General features: G+C 55.5%; 1 protein-coding gene across 1 annotated transcript; it reads left to right on the top strand.

Annotated features, from left to right (window-relative positions):
* The first annotated feature begins 89 nt into the window (after positions 1-89).
* On the top strand, positions 90-16,016 carry LOC134425975 (zinc finger protein 271-like). The gene is made up of 6 exons (XM_063170974.1): positions 90-441; positions 869-950; positions 1,137-1,954; positions 5,136-5,612; positions 7,996-8,074; positions 8,261-16,016. Exons 2-6 carry the CDS (start codon positions 896-898, stop codon positions 9,451-9,453), a joined length of 2,622 nt encoding a protein of 873 aa, XP_063027044.1. The 5' UTR covers positions 90-441; positions 869-895; the 3' UTR covers positions 9,454-16,016.
* Positions 16,017-21,247: the final 5,231 nt, after the last annotated feature.

Below are 21,247 nucleotides of genomic sequence, written 5' to 3'. Positions count from 1 at the left end.
CGCCCACCAATCCCAGCGCGCGAACGCTCCCGTATTTGCATAACCACTCCCTGCGGTTTGGCCCCGCCCATCGCCGGCTGCAGCCGCCTCCGGGCGCTGTTTGCTCCCAGCTCCCTCACAGTGCTCCCAGTAAGAGCGGGACTCCAAGGGAAAGCGCTCCCAATTCCTTCCCGCTGATCTCAGGATCGCTCTCGGTGCTCCCAGGATCGCTCCCAGTGCCGCGCGGGACGGGCCCGCTGTGAAACCCGCCCAGGGCAGAGCGCGGCTGCTTTTGGGGGTCTGCATTGCCCGGGCCGGGCTGGGAGCGGAGGAGGAGTAGGAGGAAGAGGAGGGACAGAGGAGGAGGAGGAGGAAGAGCAGCACCAACACGCCGCGGTTTCCCCGCTCAGCCCGCCGCTCCCCCGGATCCGCCAGCATCGCCCTCTCCGCCGGAACCGGCAGGTGAGCGGGATGGGGGAGCTGGCCCCAAATCCATCCCATCGGAGGGGTCTCCGGGATGGTTTTTTTGCGAGGCAGGGAATGTTTGGGATATTGCAGGGCCCCAAAGCTGGGCCGGAAATGCCCTTGCAGGGATCTTGGGGGGGATCCCACGTGGCCATCGCCCGGTACCGGCGGGCACAGCGGCAATCACGGATTTTGGGGATACGCGGGAGAGCCGGGGGGAACGCGCGAGCCCCGGAGCGGGGAGAGCGCACAGGGACGATCCCGGAGCCGGGGGACAAACCGGCTGCCTGGAGGGGTGCGGGAGGCTGGGGATGAGCGGGCTCCGGTCTCCCCGAGGCTGAAAGGGGCGCTGACTTCTCCAGCTGCACTTAGGCAGCGGGACCGTCAAAGCCAATTCAGTAAGCCTTGTTTTCCCCCAAACCAGGATTCGTTATTCCCAAACCTTGGCAGGATGAAAAAGGAGGAGGCCGTGAGCAAGAGGAAGATGGCCCGGGAGCCCCAGGCAGGTGAGGAGGAAGTCAGTGCCCCTTTCCCCCTCTGTCCTGCTCCATCTCCCAGCCCAGCACGGCCCCCGGCTGCAGGACAACCCTGCTGCCAAAGCTGTCCTGCTGGGGGCGCACTGGGAGGATCTCCTTGTCCTTCCCTGTGGCACGGAGGCAAATCCCATCCTCGCCTTGTCCTTCCTCCCCCAGAGAAGGAGCTGAGGATGGAGAGCAGGAGGGACAAATCCCCACAGCAGAACCTCGTGGAAGAGGCTGTTTTGAGCAGCTCCACAGCACAGGAATCCAATGGGGAGGAAAAGCCCCGGAGATCCCTCCTGAGGAGGGGCTGCAAACGCAGATCACGGGGATCCGAGGAGGAAAGACCCAACCTGGACCAGGGAGGCGGCCGGAGCTCAGAGCTGGGGGTCCATGAGCAGCTTCAGGATGGGGAGAAGCCCCAGAAGTGCCCAGAATGTCGGAAGAGCTTCAGCAAGAGATCCTACCTGATCTGCCACATGAAAATTCTCACAGGGGAATGGCCTTATGAGTGTGATAAATGCAAGAAGAGATTTCAGAGCAGCTCCTCTCTCCTCCAGCACTATTGGATTCACACAGATGAGAGGCCCTTCCAATGCCGTGAGTGCGGGAAGGGCTTCACCCACAACTGCGATCTCGTCACCCACCGGCGCATCCACACCGGGGAGAGGCCCTATGAGTGTTCTGAGTGTGGGAAGAGCTTCAGTGTGAGCTCCAGCCTGATCGTGCACCAGAGGATCCACACTGGGGAGAGGCCCTACGAGTGTGATAAATGCAAGAAGAGGTTTCAGACCAGCTCCCTTCTCGTCGTGCACCAGCACATTCACTCAGACAAGAAACCCTTCCACTGCCCTGACTGCGGGAAGGGCTTCAAGCACAACTCTGCTCTCATCAGCCACCGGCGCATCCACACTGGGGAGAGACCCTACAAGTGTGGGCAGTGTGGGAAGAGCTTCTCCCACAGCTCTCAGTTGACTAGACACCAACGGAGCCAGCACTAAGGGCAGCCCCGTGAGTGCCCTGAGTGCAGGAAGAGCTTCCTGCGCTGCTCCAGCTCCATCCCCCAAGGGAGGATCCATGCTGGATGATCCCCAGTGAGCCATGGTGGGCAGAGCCCTGGTGATCCGTGGCGCCGGTGATCCATTTTGGGAAGACACCTGCCTGGGGGGCTCCACATGATCCTGGCTCCCTGTGGCCTGAATTTTCTTTTCATTTCTCTTTGTCCTTTCCAAACACACAAAACCAGGGTAAAAAGAAAGACGTTGAACTAAGACAAGGTTGGAGATATTGGTGGGATCTTCTGGGGATGTGAGGGATGCTGGTTTCAAGGGAGTTGAGCGTTCTTGGGAGGGATTTGGGGGTTGTTCAGGGCTTTGGGCACCCCAGGGCTGGTGGCTATGGCTGCGCTGGGAGACCCTGGTGGAGGTCCAAGGCAGCTGATCAAGGACCCCCTGCCCTTGAACTGTCCCCATGTCCCCCTGTCCTGGTTCCTGGTGTCCCCTGTTCTGGATCCCCCTCTCCCTGCTGTGACTTCCCTTGCCCTGCACTGGTTCCCATTTGTTTGCTATGATTGACATTTAGTGAGGAAGAAAGAAGTCACCCATAGAAATTATCTTTTCTGAAAAGAGCTGATGAGAGCTTCTCTTGGCCTAGCAAAACCAATTGCTGCCTAGCTTTGAGAACAGGCATGTTTATAAGCCAATTAAAGCTAGATTCCCTTCTGTGACATTCACACAGCAGGCCATTGCTGAGCCCCACCTGCAGTTGCTGGGCTGTGCTGGCTCCACCGCTGGATTTTTGGCAGCTTGGTGAAGATTCTGCCACTGTTGAACTTCATCCTCACCCACCAGGCAGGGGAGTGAAAGCCATCGATCCCTGGTGTGCTGCTGCTGTGTTCCAGCCTGGCTCCCCTGATCCCAGCCTCCCCTGCAGGCTGGCCCACGTCTCAGCTGAATTTCACCAGAAACTGCCGAGCAGAGGGAGGGGAAGCCGTCAGCCCCTGGCATGCTGCTGTTCCAGCCCAGGCCCTCCTGAGACCCTGACACAGCCCCCTCAGGGCAGCCTGAAATAATGCACTGCGACTGCTCCAACCACTGCCTGGCAGGAATCACAGAACCAACAACAAGAATGGTGCAATGCCTGGGTAACATCAACTCCTTCACTGCACAAATGAAACTTACAGACCTTCAATCCTCTCTCAAGTGAGAGAAAAAGATAGATGGACATATAGAAGACAACATAAAGACACCAAAGTCAGTAAAAAAGGATTCAAGTCCCAGATAGAGAAAAAATGAAGAAATGCATTAGTCTTAGGCTGAAATCCTCCTGTAAGGCTATAGAGAAGAATGCAATCGGTACATCAGATTCTTTTTCCCTGTAACTCATTAAAATGCTTTAGAAGGATATAGGGTTTCAAGGGCCATCATGAACAGAGGCACCAATGCTAAAGTGAACAGCTGTTGAAGCAGCTGCAGTCCTCATGAGAAGCTTGAACAGAGAGAGACAAAAGTAATGAAGCCCCTTTGCTCCCAGGAAAGAAGAAGAAAACCTCTGGTCTAAGAGATGAAGATGATTTCAGAGATACAGAAAAAGAACCTTTGTTTTTTAACAGTTCAGCCTTAAAATTAGCTCCCTAGTAAGTTAACATAGCCCAAAAACACAGCTGTGGGAAGGCTGTGAAAGATGAGAAGGACTTCACGAATGCAAATTCCCAAGAGGCTGCTATTCATGTAGATTGAAGCCACAAGAACACTGTTTCTTGTAGAGAAATCTCCATAGCCAAGGCAAGAAAGACTCCTCTCCCTAAGAAAACTGATGAAAGATTGTTTTAGAAGTAAACTGACTGAGAATACCAAATTTGTCTCTGGACATTGTCAGTGAGAAAGATAAAATGTGGGGAGAGGAGGAGAAGTTTTCTAAAAGTTTTATGCTCGTTCTTACTAGTTTTTCTTTTAGTCCTGTTACTAAAGTTTTCATTATACCCTGTTAAAGTTTTCATTAAAACCTACTTTACCTTTCTTCTAATTCTGTCTCCCAACAAGAAATAAGTAAATAATTCTAGAGAGTACATGAGCATTTAGCCAACGCTGAACCCACAACACCGTGTCACCCCACTGTTGGTCCTGTCCCGGATCCCACTCCCTGTCTCATTCCCAGTCCCTGTCCCATATTCTCTGTCTGGTTGCTGTTCCCATATTCCCAGTCCTATATTTCCTGTCCTGTTTCTGTTCCCATATTTCCAGTCCCACTGCTATTTCCTGCATTTTTTATTTCTATGTTCCCTATCCCGTTCCCATATTCCCATTCCCAGTCCTGTTCTCATATTCTTATTTCCCATCCTGATCCCATCTTCCTAATTCCCATCTCATATTCTCTGTTTGCTGTTTCCATATTCCCTGTCCTGTTCCCATATTCTGAATTATGATCCTCTTCCCGGTCTCTCTCCTGTGTTCCTGGTCCCTGTCGCCGTTGCCAGTCCCATTCCCAGTCCCTGTTCCCAATCCCGGTCCTGTCCTGGTCCCATTCCTGAGGGCTGCAGAGCTCGGGCTGGCTGTGCCACACGAACCGTTCAGCCCTGCTGCTGTCCTTGGCCAGCTGCAGAGAGCACAAGGCTTTGGGCATTTCTCAGAGGGCCCCAGGTGGCCGGAGCAGCCCCTCGTGCCAGCAGCCGCTGTGCCTCAGAGCCCTCCCTCACGCTGGGGCCATGCAGGGGCCATGGGCCTGGAGCAGGCTCCTGTTCTTGAGACAGGAGCGAGGCTGCAGCTCCCGCCTTTGGGCCCTGGGCCGCAGCAGCGCAGGGGAGGCCCAGCTGCAGAGCTCACAGCCCCTGCTGGGATTCACTGGGACACTTTGGAGCACCAATCTCCAGCCCATATTCTCTCTGCGGTTACTGTTTCCATGTTCCCCCTCCCGTTCCCATATTCTCCCCCTTGGTCCTTGTCTCCGTTTGTGGACTCTGTCTCCATCTCTGGTCCCATTCCTGGTCCCCTTCCCCGGTCCCGGTCCCTGTCCCCATTCCCGCTCCCTGTCCGCATTTCCAGTCCCATTCACGCTCCCTGTTCCCATTTCCATTCCCGGTCCCCATTCCCGCTCCCGGTCCCCATCCCCGCTCCCTGTCCCCATTCCCGGTCCCTATCTCCATTCCCCGGTCCCGTTCCCGCTGCCGGTCCCCTCTCACCGGACGCCGCCGCCATCGCTCCGGACCCTCCCGGCTCTCACATAACCGAGCAAACCCCGCGCTGCTCCCGCCCACCAATCCCAGCGCGCGATCGCTCCCGTATTTGCATAACCACACCCTGCGGTTTGGCCCCGCCCATCGCCGGCTGCAGCCGCCTCCGGGCGCTGTTTGCTCCCAGTTCCCTCCCAGTGCTCCCAGTAAGAGCGGCACTGGCCGGGAAAGCGCTCCCAATTCCTTCCCGCAGCTCTCAGGATCGCTCCCAGTGCCGCGCCTGGGGCGGTTGTTTCGGAACCCGCCCAGGGCAGAGCGCAGCTGCTTCTGGGTGTCGGCACTGCCCGGGCCGGGCTGGGACGGAGGAGGAGCGGGAGGAAGAGGAGGGAGACCGGAACAAGAGAAGGAATATGAGCATCCCCAACACCACGGGACTCCCCCGCCCGCACGCTCCGGCTGCATCGCCCCCCCGGAACCCGCAGGTGAGCGGGGAGGGGGAGCCCCAAATCCATCGGCGGGGCGGGGCAGGCGGGGTGGGGCGGGATGGGGGCGCTCCAGAAGGATTTTTTTTGTGGGGCAGGGGATGTTTGGGTCTTGCAGGACCCCAAACCCGAGCCGGAAATGCCCCTGCAGGGATCTTGGGTGGGGTCCCACTTTGCGATCGCCCTGGACCGGCAGGGAGAAGGGGATGTCGGGTTTGGGGATACCCGGGAGAGCCGGGGGGAATATTAGAGGTAGGAGCAATTTTAATTGAATAGTTTAGAAAATATATAAAATTGGATACACTTGAAATATTGACAATGTCATTTGATTGAAAGAAGGGATAATTTGGTTCCAATAATAGCGCATATTTGGTTGCAATATTAGCGCATACTCTGCAGGGTACGGAGTGCAGGGTTCTGGACCCTTGCCACCTCACATACGAGCTTGCCAAGTGAAGATTCCCCCCTTATATGCCATGTGTCAATGCCATCTCTTCCCATTTTCGATTCATCATTCTTCTACCTCCGCCCTCATCACCTTTACCGTGCATGCTCCACCACTCATTTTGGTGGTCGCACAAGTCTTTGGGGGTAGTTTTTGATGAAGACCTCTCCTCTTCTTCGATGTCCTTCAACTCACCCCTGGGTTACACATGTGCCCCAAGCCATACGATGTAAGCCAAAAGTAACATTTTATTACATTTAAGTATCAAAGCAATAAATCTCTTATAGCTGGCTTTTTCCTGAGACCCAACCAGATTTTCCCTTCTTTCTGTTAATTTTTAGTAACTGTTATATCTTGCTTTTTCCTGTCCTTGAACATCTGCAGGGAAGGGGGGGGGTGGGGTGGAACCCCTCCTCTCCCTTTCTTTCTTGGCATTACAACTTTTAACTGTTTTATTATTATTTCAAAATATTAATTACTGTATCAATATTGATTACTGTTTCAATTTTGTCAGCACGAATCACACCTATTTACCACAGCCCGGAGCAGGGAGAGCGCAGAGGGACGATCCCGGAGCCGGGGGACAAACCGGCTGCCTGGAGGGGTGCGGGAGGCTGGGGATGAGCGGGCTCTGGGCCCCCCGAGGCTGAAAGGGACGCTGACTTCTCCAGCTGCACTTGGGCAGCGGGACCATCAAACCCAACACACTCAACCCTTGTTTTCCCCCTGTTATAAATGATCAACGAGAAAGCCAAATTTATAAATGGGAAAGATTTTATTTTTGCGACCAGAAATACGGTCCTCTAAAAGCCACAGTCAAAGAGAGCGTCAAGCCCCGGGGTCGGCTCTGGGTGAACCTGGACCCGACCTCTATCGCATCGGATCTCCCTCTGTTCACAAATGCCGTCTCCGATGGGGCTGTTTTTTACAGTTTTTTCTGCCCGAGTCAGAGGTGTCCCGATTTCTTGTCACCCCGCATAAGTATGAAGTTTCTTTTTACTGTGCAGGGCTGGACAATTCCTATTTCTTGGGCGGTGGCGGGTGCTGATCATGTCAGGAGAACTCATGTATTCAGATGTATTTTTTTGACTGTTATGCTGGCAGTTTATATACAGACGTGAACAGGACGGGGCTACTGGAAACAGTGTCTTGAGCTTTTATTTTTCCAGCATCAATCTCATTACATTGTTATGACAATGGAGAGGAAAGATGCTACAGCTCGCTGGTCCAGCAGGCAGAAAGCCAAAGAAACTTAGTGTTACAACATACCATAAGACAGTCTCAATCTCAGTCTCAGCCAATCACATAGAGCAAAAGCATATTGACAGTAGTTCTATCCAATAATCTGAAGCACACGTAATTCTGGTTAAAACAATAGCAGCCTATTCTCCATCACAATGGCTCGTTTATAAGAGACAATGCACAGAGCTCTATTCATAATTAACCTTCTAAAATATACACTAAATAAACTTGTTGCAACTTAGAAGGCCCATCTACACAGCTCTTATTGTTCTATTTCCCATGTCTTCCCTACAGCTTAGAAAACTTTTCTGCTGCCTTAGCACTGTTCACAAATCTGCTGTCTGAGGCCTGTATTTAACCACCTTCCTAAAACCTTCTGATTTTTATGGATTCCCACATTTGACGACTTTGGTTATCTTTATTGATGATACTTATGAAGTACTGATGGTCCTGGGGTGTTCCCGGGTGGTTCCAGGGGAAGCTCATCTCTGCACCAGCCACGTTCTTTTATTTGATAACGAGGCATTCTTTTCCTGCTGCCACCAGGAGTTTCACAACTTCAGTGAGGTAATCTGTCTCTAGGTTGTCCATGGTCAGAGGCTCCTGTGATGTTTAATTTATTTTACAATTTTATTTTTATACATTTTCCCCCTACACATGAATTACTTTACATTACATATTACACCTCCACACCAGGATTTCCCATTCCCAAACCTTGGCCTGATGCAGGAGGAGGAGGAGGCCGCGAGGAAGATGTCCCGGGAGCCCCAGGCAGGTGAGGAGGAAGTCAGTGCCCCTTTCCCCCTCTGTCCTGCTCCATCTCCCAGCCCAGCACGGCCCCCGGCTGCAGGACAACCCTGCTGCCAAAGCTGTCCTGCTGGGGACGCACTGGGAGGATCTCCTTGTCCTTCCCTGTGGCACGGAGGCAAATCCCATCCTCTCCTTGTCCTTCCTCCCCCAGAGAAGGAGCTGAGGATGGGGACCAGGGAGGACAAATCCCCACAGCAGAACCTCGTGGAAGAGGCTGTTTTGAGCGGCTCCACAGCACAGGAACCCAACGGGGAGGAAAAGCCCCGGAGATCCCTCCTGAGGAGGGGCTGCAAACGCAGATCATGGGGATCCAAGGAGGAAAGACCCAACCTGGACCAGGGAGGCGGCCGGAGCTCAGAGCTGGGGGTCCATGAGCAGCTTCAGGATGGGGAGAATCCCCACAAGTGTTCAGAATGTGGGAAGAGCTTCAAGTTCAGATCCAAGCTGATCCGCCACATGAGAATCCACGTTGGGGAAGGGCCCTACATATGTGGGGAGTGTGGGAAGAGCTTCAGGATGAACTCTGAACTGACCATCCACCAGAGAAACCACACCGAGGAACAGCCCTACGAGTGTGATAAATGCAGGAAGAGGTTTCAGACGAGTTCCTGTCTCGTCAGGCATCAGCGGAGTCACAGAGATGAGAGGCCCTTTTGCTGCCCCCATTGTGCAAAGGGCTTCAAGGACAAGTTTGTCCTCATCACCCACCTGCGCATCCACAGCGGGGAGAGGCCCTACAAGTGTCCTGAGTGTGGAAAGAGCTTCGCCCAGCACTCCACCCTGACTGCCCACCTGAGGACCCACACGGGGGAACGGCCCTACGAGTGTGCAGAGTGTGGGAAGGGCTTCAGGACGAGCTCTGAACTGACCATCCACCAGAGAAGCCACACTGGGGAACGTCCCTATGAGTGTGAGGAGTGTGGGCAGAGCTTCCACAAGAGCTGCCACCTGACCCGGCACATGCGAATCCACACAGGGCTGGAACGGCCATACAAGTGTGGGGAGTGTAAGTGTGGGCAGTGTGGGAAGAGCTTGAGGTCGAGGTCTGAACTCATTGTCCACCAGCGGAGCCACACCGGGGAGAGGCCCTTCGAGTGTGGGGAGTGCGGGAAGAGCTTCATGTCAAAGTCCCACCTGGTTGGCCACCAGAGGATCCACACTGGGGAGAGGCCCTTCGAGTGTGATAAATGCAAGAAGACGTTTCCAATCAGCTCCAGTCTCATTCTGCACCAGCAGCTTCACACAGATGAGAGGCCCTTCCGCTGCCCTGACTGCGGGAAGGGCTTCACCCGCAACTGCAATCTCATCACCCACCGGCGCATCCACACCGGGGAGAGGCCCTAAGAGTGTTCTGAGTGTGGGAAGAGCTCAGAGAGGTCTGCCTTGACCAGACACCAACAGAGCCACCACTAAGGGCAGCCTTGTGAGCGCCCCAAGTGCAGGAAGACCTTCGTGCCTGTGACACCCTTTGTCCTCTGATTTTGGGTCCTTTTCCCCCACTTTGATATGTTTCTCTCTGTTTTGGATCCTTTCCCCCTCTTTTGCGTCCCTTCTCCCTATTTTGTGTCTTTTCCTCCCTATTTTGGATCCTTTCTCTGTCATTTGGGTCCTTTCACTGTTTTGGGTCACTTCCCCCCTATTTAGCGTCTGTTCCCCCCTATTTTGGATCCTTTCCCTCTTTTTCATCCTTCCTCCCAATTTTGGGCATCCTCCCCTTTGACTTTGGCAAATTTTTGGGTGCATCTCACCCTGCAACCCCTCCCCACTCCTAAACCCCCTTCACCCCCCACCCCTGTCCACCCAGGCATGTCCCCAGCTGTGTTCCTAACTGTCCCCCCATGCCACATGGACTCAGTGCTCGCTATCCTGGATGCCCTTGAGTCCCCAGCCCAGGACTGTGGATCTCCTTTTCCAGGAGTTCCAGAGCTGGCCTGGCTTCCAGGGCACACCAGTGGCACTGGGGCTCGGGGTGGGTGGCCTGGTGGGATTGCTGGGACGGGGTTTGGGGTCATCTTGGCACTGACTGAGGGTCTTGTCCAATCTGCAGTGAGGAGTGGCCCTGGCCAGAGAGTATGGGATGGATGGGAGCAGGAGAGGTTGGACCCTGGTCCAGATGGACACGAGACCATGGATCCCACTCTGGATGGACACTGGTCCAGATGGACACCAGAGCCATGGATCCCACTCTGGATGGACCCTGGTGCAGATGGACACGAGACCATGGATCCCACTCTGGATGGACCCTGGTCCAGATGGACACCAGAGCCATGGATCCCACTCTGGATGGACCCTGGTCCAGATGGACACCAGAGCCATGGATCCCACTCTGGATGGACCCTGGTCCAGATGGACACCAGAACCATGGATCCCACTCTGGATGGACACTGGTGCAGACGGACACCAGAGCCATGGATCCCACTCTGGATGGACACTGGTCCAGATGGACACCAGAGCCGTGGATCCCAGCTGGATTCTGATCTGGATAGTGCCTGGCCCTGCAGCCCTCCAACCTGGCCTGTCCCCAGGCCAGATGACCACCAGCCTGGCCACATCCTGGCCCATCCCACTGTCCCACCAGCCCATCCCAGTAGCCCCCAACCCAAAATCCCCCAAAATAAACCCAATGCTATAACATCAGCTCCACATGGTCCCTGCAGAGCGAGAGGGAAACTGAGGCAAGGCCTGGGGAGGTGACTTTGTGGTGACAGGAGGGGACTTTGGGACCCACCCTGGAGACCCCAGAAAGAGCACCCACCCCCCAAATTGTCGCCACAGCATTGGTGTCACCCAGCTGTCACTGCAGGAGCCATCAGCTGTCCCTCCAGGACCCACTGTGACCCTGCAGTCCCTTTGAGGGGTGACCCACGGTGTCCCCTCAGTGTCACTGGCATGTCCCCAGTGGGAGCAGCGGCATCACCTCCTGGGGCACAGGTGAGGGAGGAGGAGGTGGGGGGGGGGGCAGTGGCATCCTTGGGGGCATGGAAGTGGTTAGGGAGACACCAAAAATGTTGTTGTCACTTGCCCCCCACTGTAGGATGTGGGCCACTCTCTGTTTTAGGGCACTGGTGACAAATTGGAGGGTGGCGGTGACAAAAAGCACAGGTGCCACCTCGGGGATGGCACAGAGAGGGGTCCTGTGGTGCCACCAAGCCCCCCCCCAGGCTGAGGGAGTGACAAAGGGGGGGTTGGCAGGGGGGAGGGCAAGCGTGGCAGGGGTGCCACAGAAATGCCCCCGGTTCACCTGTGCCCGGGATGTGGGGGTGGCAGAGCTCCGGTCACCCTGTCTCCCTGGCAGCCTGTCACCGTGACCGTGTTCACAGGGGTCTTAGGATGAGGGAATAGACAAGGATCTGACTCCATGTTTCAGAAGGCTCGATTTATTATTTTATTATATATATTATATTAAAACTATACTAAAAGAATAAAAGAAAGGATTTCATCAGAAGGCTAGCTAAGAATAGAATAGCAAAGAATGATAACCAAGGCTTGTGGCTTGAACTCTCTGTCCGAGCCAGCTCACTGTGATTGGCCATTAATTAGAAACAACCAACATGGGCCAATCAAAGATCCACCTGTTGCATTCCACAGCAGCAGATAACCATTGTTTACATTTTGTTCCTGAGGCCTCTCATCTTCTCAGGAGGAAAAATCCTAAGGAAAGGATTTTTCATAAAAGATGTCTGTGACATATCACCCTTTTTGTTTTAGTTAAATTAAAAAGGAAAGTGTTTGTAATTTCGTCTGCCATACCCATGCAGAGGAAAGAAAAAACACTTGAAGGGTTATCTGTTGCCAATGAAAAACCTCAATCAAGTGCTGATGTGGAATGATCAGGGAAATTCTTCACTTGGAGAACAGAAAATTCTACCATATCACTAAAACAATCTTACAATATAAGAAAATGCAAAAACAATGCAAAGAAATTCATTGCTTCAACTCCAAACAGCTGAGTTTCAGGAGAAAGTCCATGGACTGAAGATGTTCTTCTTTGACATTTCTGAAAGTCCCTTTTGGTCCTGAAACAGGCTTGCAGAATCCTGAAACAACAAATTGCTGAAGAATAATCATCAATAATTATCAAAAATCCATTGACAGTTATCAAACAATTTTGAGAAAATTTCTTTAATGTCTTGGCCACACCCCTTTATGGAACCACTTGTAATTTTTTGCTCTACAATGCTTATGAGCTGCTACTAGCTCTTTCAACTTTTTTTTTTTTTTCTGGAAAGAGCAGCAGCAGCAGAGAGGAGCCTGAGAGGCCCTGAGTGGGCCCTGGCCACCGTGGAAGGATCAGGAACCCCAGACCTGCCCCACAGAACAGTGGTCCAGGTCCTGACAGGGGAAGCAAAGCCCCCAAACCCAACAGCCGGCTGGGCAGTGGCCCTGGCCCAGGGAACCGAGCCAAACAGCCAGGCCTGGCCTGCGAGGGGGGCTCTGTGTTGTCACAGCCTGGCACCACAGTGCCAGTGCAATGGCAGAGCAAGTGACCAAACGCTTCCTTCCCCCAAAATCACCAATGCATGCTGGCAGTGGGGGGACAGAAGCTGTCCCGAGAATCTCCATCTCGGGTGTGGGAATGTTTGTTCCCCACAGAAAACAAGAGATGATGGTTTTTCGCCATTCCCTCTGCCTCTGCAATGCAAATGCAAAAGGTGTTCCTCCCATCTGCCTCCCAGTACCACCCCCACCCCATCTGGCTGGGGACCAAAGGCAGAACTTTCAGGACCCACCTTCCCCTCGCCACTGGGGCGCGCAGGACAGCAGGGAGATTCGCACCCCCCAAGGGGAAACAACCGACCAAACACCCCCCAACCCACCAAGAACGCTGAGCTAGAAAGAAGGCAGCCGGGCTGCACCCGCACTCAGCTGTTGAGCCATCGGCCGGGGACGGTCTGAGCTCGGATATGCCGCCGGTTCCAGGGCAGCCTCTGACGCAGACATGGAGGATGGAGTTCCCGAAGGCGGCAGAACTGCCGGGGCGTCTGGTGGGGGCGGCGAGGCCAGAGAGAGTGCAGTTGCAGCAGGCTGCAGGGGAGGACGAGGGCAGCGGCGCCGGGTCTCTGGTCTCAACTGCAACCTCCGGCATTGGCACTGCGGGCAAAGGCAGGGCCACCACGAGCAGGGCTATGGGGACCCACATGGGGTCAGCTCTTGGTGCATCCGCAGGCGGCTCAGCCTCGGACACACGCTGGCAGCAACTGCCATTGTCACTGAGTGCGTCGCCTAGCAACACAGGCGCAGCCGCGGGAAGCGGTGGAAGCGGTGCCTGAGCGCTGTTGCCTAGAAACACCGGCACAGCCGTGGGAAGCAGTGGAAAGCAGTGTGTCTGAGCTCACAGACACAGGCGGGCCGCCGCACCCACAGGCTCTGATGGAGGGAAGGGAGAGGCCATGTGGGGAAGCGCCCGCACCCGCGGGGAGGGTTGGGGAAGCCCTACAAATTCGGGAGCTGGGACCTCGTGCACCGACGCCGCCCCCAGGTCTGAGCGATGCGAGGTCCAAGAGGCTGGCCGGGGCGATGCCTGCACGGCTTCCAGTGACAGCTCAGCCCACTCAAAACTCCTCTGAGAGCAACGGAGGACAGAAAAAGTGGCTCCATCTGAGCATTCTCCAAAAATGCAGGGGAAAAACTTCTTCGGCTTCGGGCAAGACTTCACGCCTCTGCTGTGAGCCAGGGAGACTGGGAAGCAGCAGATCGTCTCCCCAAAAAGGAACTTCTCCCGCGGGAATTTGGGGGAATAGGGCTTGCCTCCTGCAGTCAGCAATCCAGGGAAAGGCAGCCCCTCTCTGTTTCAAAACCAGGAAGAGTGCCCTGAACATAGGATAAATGCGGGGGTACCCGAATCCACGGTTCAAAACGGCTTGGAAAATGGATTCCATGCATTCCCATTCAAGCATATCAAGGGCATAGAGCACATTCATAAAAACCCAAAGAACTTTGCCCATCGAAAAAAACTCATACAAATATCTCTCCAACAGGGGAATTCACCCCATTTTTGCCAGAGGGCAATAAGTTTCTCCTCTGAGGGGGAGAAATGAACATCTGCCTCTCTGGGAGAGGTCCCCCACATGTGCAGCCACAATCTGCGCATGGCAGCACCTTCAGGAAAGGAAAAGCTAACAGTACCTTGTGACAGTGTCCAGCACACTCTGGCCAGCTGCTTGGTCCTTCTAGGCTTTCCAAACACCTTCCCGGAGGCTTTGCAAAAGGTTCTCTCTGTGATTAGCCTTGCTGTGAACTCTGTCCAAATCAGGATCTTCAGTTCGTCAGCTCCTGGCTAGAGTCCACTTCTGTGGTCACTTGTGAGGTGACCATTAATGCCACATACCCAGGGTTTACCCAGAAGTACCAATGCTTCTCTGGTGGTCTCACCAAGTGATAAATTTCTTCCTCATTCACTTGAGGGTCACCATCTGTGACAGTGGTCACGGGACTTTTCAGATGAAGGGAGAGATGAGAATGTTGACTCCATGTTCAGAAGGCTGGATTTATTATATTATTATATATACATTACATTATAACTATACTAAAAAGAAATAGAAGGAAAGGTTTCCTCAGAAGCTACCTAAATGAAGAATAAAAAAGAATTAATGACAAAGGCAGCAGGCTCGGACAGAGAACGAGAGCCAATTCTGCAGTGACTGGTCAATAAATGCAAACATCTACAAGAGACCAATCACGAATCCACCTGTTGCATTCCACAACAGCAGATAACCATTGTTTACATTCTGTTTCGGAGGCCTCAGCTCCTCAGAAGACCAAAAATCCTAAAGAAAAGATTTTAACAAAAATGTGTCTGTGACAACTGGTAAAATCTTAGGTGGTCCATCCACCCATAGATGAGGTCTCCAAATTTGCCCCAAAAGTGGGTCCAGCTTTTATAGGGCAAAAAGAGCAAGTCCAAGTGACTGGATGATATTTTTTGGCCGGGATAGCCCTTCAGCTGACGGCACACTTCACAATCAGCCGGGGACACAACTAGGCCAAAGCCCAGACCTCTGCTGGGAAGCTTTCTCTTCAAACACCCTTCAAACAAGCCTCCATGCAAGTCAGTTGGGAAAGGTTTTTCAAATTATACATTTCTGGCGCCTAACTACACAGGGTTATGTGAAAGATTCTAAAGCAGCCGCTCTGGAGTCAAAGAGCCAGCCCTAAGAGTCCTTGTCATCTATTTGTAGCTAAATCCCACTTTGGGGGAGTTGAAGGAATTTGGAACGAGCTAGAGAGCAGACCACTGAGTTTTTTAGATGATGCCATTGCTTTTTCTTCTCTTCTACATAGGCAGGAAGGGTGAGTTGGGCTCACATCTCCACCGCATGGCTCACAGGGCCGCAAGACTTGTAGTTACAAGAGCTTTGAAGGATTTCTTGGCCAAGAAGACACGGCCAACAAGGATTTTTATGTTTTGGACCCAATCTTCAAGATTTCATCTTACGGACTCATGCTCTCCGAGTCTCTAGCTGGTCAGAGTGACCCCGAGATAAGTTAGAAAGTCTCTTTTCCCAGCCCGGTGGTCGAAGAAGGAGTCAGAGCCCTTCATTTGTCAGTCTCAAGGTTGTTTATTGCATCTTATCGATAAAATTCTTTCTCCTGTCCTGCCGAGGTCCGCTCAGCAAGACAGTCTAAGGCACTCTGCCTCCCCTGGGGTGGTGTTATCTTTTTATACTAAAAACTACCTGTACAATATTTACAATTACTTTCCAATCCCTATCATCTATGTTAGACAGTGAGCTTCTGCTCTAGACCAATCTCAAATGCCAACATCACAGCAGAAGAGGGAGGCCAAGAAGAAGGAGAAAGGCTGGACATGCCCAGATTCCTCCATCTTGCCCCCTGAAGCCCCATTCTAAAAACCCTCAAAATCTAGTTTTCCACTCTGGGATAAATTCACTATCATTCTACTTCAACTTTTGTGGCTGGTCATTCTTCATACAAGGTTGGTGATTGTTTTTTCCAAGGGCTAAATCAAAGGCACAGGGGTCTTGGGCTCTGTGCCAAGGTCTCTGAGCCCTCTGACAGGGTCTGGAGTCCTGCAGGGCAGCCAGAGTTAATTTCCTGGGTTCCCCCATCAAGCTAACAGTGTAAGCTTCCTTAGCCAATCATGCTATGACACACAAAACTACAGCACTGCATCCTAAACTTCTTGTTTAGCATTGTAACTACTTTGATTTCTTCCTAGATCTTGAACTCTAAAACTCTAAACTTTCCTCCACTTCAACTTTCCTCCCCGTGTCGCTGCTATAGACTAGAAATCCGCATTCTAGCTTCTAGCACCTTAGTTTAGAAGCCCTTTCCAAAGTCTCAGATCAAATCCTGTGTTTAATACTAAGCTTTGCTGACAAGACCAAAGGTCTGAGATTTCTCTGCATTTGGGTTTCCAACAACACTGATGCTGTTAGTTGCAGAGTGCCCAGGATGCGTCTTGCAAGTCAACTCTGGCAGGAACAAGACGGTTGCCAGGGCGCTGCTTGTGGCCTCTGACAGCCCATGGCCCGGGGCTTGCCAGCGCCCCAGCCCCTCAGGGGCTGCCCCAGCCCGGCCAAGCCGCCCGGCAGCAGCGCCGCAGCCCCACAGCAGCTCCAGAGCAGCCCCATCCAGAGGCACCTGGGAGCCCTCAGCAAGGCAGCCAGCAGCACACGGGCAGGAGGACACGGCTGGCGCTTCCTGCCTGGCACAGGGCTTGTGACCATCTCCCGGCACCGCTCTGGCAGGGATCCCCGCAGCTCCGGCCCCTGCCCAGCCGCTCTCTGGGCAGCACAAAGGCTTCAGCAGAACCACCAAAGGCCAAGGGGCTTCTGGCCATTTCCCCTGGCCCACTGCACGCCTGGGCAGCTGGCTGAGTGCGAGCATCCTTTTCCCCCTCCTCCCCTATGCCCTACGGACCCTGGGCAGCAAAAGAAAGATCCTGGGAGTCTGTGTATGTTAACATAGTCTATATTTACATGGTAAAAGAAAAAAAAAATGAAAAGAAAATTCTTGAAGAAAAACAAAATTCCACCTGACTCAGGTGGCCCCAGCAAAAAGAGCTTCTGCGATCAGCTCTCCGCAGAGCTCTGGCAGGGCAGGCAGCCGAGCCATGACAGACGGGGCCGTGTCTTCCACGCCCTGCGCAGGTGATTTTGGAGCCACTGGAACCTGGAGATGGGAGCCCGCTCTCCTGACCTGAGGATGCACATTGTTTGAATTGCCAGGCTTCCGACGGCGAGGCTGACGTCATTCGTTTTGTCTTCCAGAGCTGCGAGAGAGAGGAACAGAGGCACGGTCAGAAGCTGGAGCTGCAGGGAGCCGAGGAAGAGCCCCCTGCAAGGGCCATCCCAGCCAGCTCTTGCCATGGCCAGGAGGGAGAAGGGAGCAAGGGGATCAGCCCGAAGCTGCTGGCCACAAATGGCCCGCGTAGCCCTGAAATCTCCGTGTGCTCTGCCCACGGGAGCAGAGCCCTCCGCAGCCGGGGCAGGGCTTGCAGCTCCCCCCGGCAGTCCCCGCTGTCAGCCCGCTGCCCTCACTCACCGGTGCAGATCAGCTGCAGCTCTTGCTGCTGCCCCCTCAGGTGCCGCCCGGCCATGCCTGTGAACACAGAGCCTGTCACGGCCCCAGCCGCACAGCTCCCTGCCAGCAGCGCTGCCGGCGCTCTGGCCACACGGGCTGCTGGCCCGGCAGCGCTCAGCTCAGCCCATGCAGCGCGCTGTCGCCCCAGGGCACGGCTGTCAGAGGGCGGCAGCAGCAATGCCCAGGCCAGGCGGGGCTCCACGGCGCCGGGCCCGGCTGGCGCTGCCGGGGCAGCAGGCGGGGCTGGGGCCGAGCTGCGGCGGGCTGGGGAGGGAGCCCGGGCTCGTAACTCACTCATGAACCTGATGGCCGCCTCTCGCAGGGGCTCCTGTGGGCTCTCCAGGTAGCGCAGGGCCCGGCGCAGGTGCTCGGCCGCTCTGCTCCTGTCCTCTGCCAGCTGTAGAGAGCGGCAGGAGGGAAGGGTTGGCGTGGGCTCAGCCCCTGGGCCGGGCGCTGCCTGCGGCCAGTCCCGGCCTCCCCTGCCCGCACAGCCCTGAGGCGCGGCCAGCAGCCGCTGGCGCCGGGCTCCCGAGGGGAGGGGGAGGGGGCCGGCTGCTGCCCGGGGAGCCGCGGTGCCGCCCCTGCCCCGCAGCCCCGCTGGGCCGGGGTTTCATGGGCACCCGGCACGGGCCCACGGGAGCCTGGAGAAGAGCCCGCGCGGCCTCTGGCTGCAGCAGCGCGCAGGGGCACAGCTGCCCGGCCCGCACACTGAGCACCGCCCTCAGGGGCCTTCTCCTGGCTGAGTTGGGGATTCCAGGCCGTCCTTACCAGGCACTTGCTGAACTTCCACAGTTTCTGCTCCTTCACCAGCTTTTTGAGATCCCTCCTCTTCATGAACTTGACCGCATAAAGCAGCGTTTCCCGAGAAGCCTGGAGAGCAGCAGAGACGCGGAGATGGCCCCGCAGCCCAGGGCACAGGACCCGCCTCCCCCTGCCATGGCCTGGAGGAGGCTGCGGTCCAGCAGGCGCAGGGCAGGAGGCAGCTGAGCCCCCTGCCAGGCGGACAGCAGCAGCCCAGGAGTCCTCACCTCTGCCACATGCTGATTCTCATCATTGCAGTGGAAGAAGAGTGGAAGCAGGCTCTGTTGCACAGGGCTTTCCAAAGGTTTTTCTCTCTCTTCCAAATACTCCATCATGTCTCGGAAGAGTTTTATGGAGAGCAGCTGTACCTGGCTATTATCCTAGATGAAAAGAAGAAGAAAAAACACCTCAGCATTGGCTCCTCCAGGGCGCCCTGGGCACAGGGCTGGAAATGCACAGGGCACACAGTTTCCAGGCAGCAGCCAGTGGCTGTAGCTGGGGGCACAGAGCCTTACGTGGTCAAAGAGTGGCAGGAGTGCCTCAGCCAGCTGCACGGCAATGGGGGTTGACATCAGAATGTGTTTGTGCAGGAGTATAAAGCTGAGTGTGATGAGTGTCATCCCAGCTATCTCTGCATCATTGTCCCCCAGTAGGTGCATGAGGCTTTTGGTCAAGCTCCACATTCTTTCGGCCTGTGCGGAACACAAGTCTGTGAAGTCCCACCCTACTGCTACAGGGCCCAGAGGCCAAAGGACTGTCCTGAAGCACTGGGCTAGCTGAAGCAGGAGGCAGGAGAGCTGGGAGCAGCTGCCCCAGTGCCTAAAGGCCAGGCCAGGCCAAGTGACTGCGTTCCCAGCGCAGCTTCAGCCACCGCCCCCTTCTCACCATTGAGGGATCATCAATGAGCTCGAGAAGGGCCCTGAGCGCCAGGCGACGCCTCTCCCTGCACTCGCTCTGCAGGTACCTTGAAGAGACCTTCACAACACTGTCACCACATTCGCTAGAATCCAGGCACACGAGGACCTGAAAGGCACAGGCCAGTGACGGGGGAGCCGGCCGGCAGGAGCCCACAGCTGCACAGGGCTGGGCCCAGGACGCAGCAGCAGCAGCAGCAGCACAGGGTGCGGGCACCGTCCCAGGCGGCTGCTGCCACGAGAGGGCAGAGAGCTGGGAGGCTGCTCAGCCAGGCAGCGCTGGACACCCGGCTCACCTCCACAAGGAATGCCAGGGCGGGCAGATCCCAGTGTGGCTCCTGTGTGCTGAGCAGCCAGAGGAGGTGGAGTGCAATACTGGAACACAAGCGATGACAAGCATGGCGCATCTCCCTAGGAGGGCAAAAAAGGGAGCAGGAAGCTGAGCAAATCTCTCCAAGGACAGGCTTACAGAGCCTGGTGGTCTTTTACCACCACTCTGCATGGGGACGTGGGCCCTTTAGGAGGTGTCTCCTCCTGTGCTCTCTCCCCTCCCAGCCTTTTCCAGTCTGCTTGGCCGTCCCTCAGTGTGTCCTTAGCTGTCCCTCAGTGTGTCCCAGGGCCTCAGGGAATGTGTGGGACAGCTTGGGCACAGAGCACAAATGCCAGGATCAATGGGGAGAAAGAGAGTCTCACCTGGCCAGCAGACCCACGGCATAGTGGCGGGTGTAAGCACAGAGCAGCGTGTCCCAGCCACGCTTGCCTTCCACTGACAACACCACATCCTTGTACTGCTTTTGGCAGAGCAGGGACTTCAGGGTCTGCACTGCAAACCTGTGTGCACAGCAAAGCCCGGGTCACACTGGCAGCACTGGCTCCTTTGCAGGCCACGTGTCAGGGACAGGAGGAGTGGGATGGAGCACCTGTTGGGGCTGGTGGCAAGACCGTGCTCTTCCAGGCAATCCTTCCAGAAGGTTTGGACCTCCTCTGGCATCTCTTCTGTGCTGGAGAACACTTGGAAGAGCAGATGAACAAAAAGGCGGGGGAAATATGGCCTCACTACACGTGGGACAGAGGACTCCTGGAGGATCTTCCACATCACCACGGTCGCCTGCAAAGGACAAAGCCCCCCGAGACAGCGCTCAGTGCCGAGGTGTCCGTGTGGCAGGGCCCGAGCGTGCCAGAGAGATTCCCGGAGAGAGGCAGGGGGAGCGCGGGGCCTGGTGGGCCTGATGCTGCCCCTAGGCCAGGTTTCCGGCCAGCGCCTGAGGCAGGCAGATGCAGTGGGGGAAGGAGGATGGAGAGCTGCTGGAGAGGCGGCCTTGGGGCCAGCAAAGGCCAGTTGCGGAAACTCACAGCCAGGGCAAGGACAGCCGTTTTGTCCCCATCCGAGGTGCACGTGCTGTACTCTGGCCAGCTCCCCAGCACATCCAGGAGGATCAGCTGCACTGGCTCCGCAGTCCTGGACGAGCACATGATGGTCTTCCACATGGAGATGGCAGCTCTGCGGGGTTAGAGCTCTGTCTCATGAGGGGTCTCAGACACAGCCCCGTGGCCTGGGCATCCCTAGGGGCCTGGGCTGACTGCCGGCTCTTCCTCTGCCCACTGGCCCTTGCTGGCAGCAGCCAGGCAGCCCAGCTCTGTGAGGACAGGCCCTGAGGGGCAGCAAGGCAGCATGGCAGCAGGCTCAGGGGCTGACGTGCCAGGGCTGGGAAAGGCAGCAGCCAGAGGGTTCTGGAACTCTCTGTTGCTCAGACAGCTGGGCCAGGCGGTACAGGGTGATGGGCTTGGGAGGCCTGAGCCTTCTGGGCAGGTGGGCCCCATACCTGTCACAGGACGGGGCCACACGCAGGAGCGTCACGACTGCGTCAGCCGGGTGT

The sequence above is a fragment of the Melospiza melodia genome, chromosome 17 (genome assembly GCF_035770615.1).
Source record: "Melospiza melodia melodia isolate bMelMel2 chromosome 17, bMelMel2.pri, whole genome shotgun sequence".
NCBI classification, from domain to species: Eukaryota; Metazoa; Chordata; class Aves; order Passeriformes; family Passerellidae; genus Melospiza; species Melospiza melodia.
This window is presented reverse-complemented; position numbering and strand designations above follow the sequence as displayed.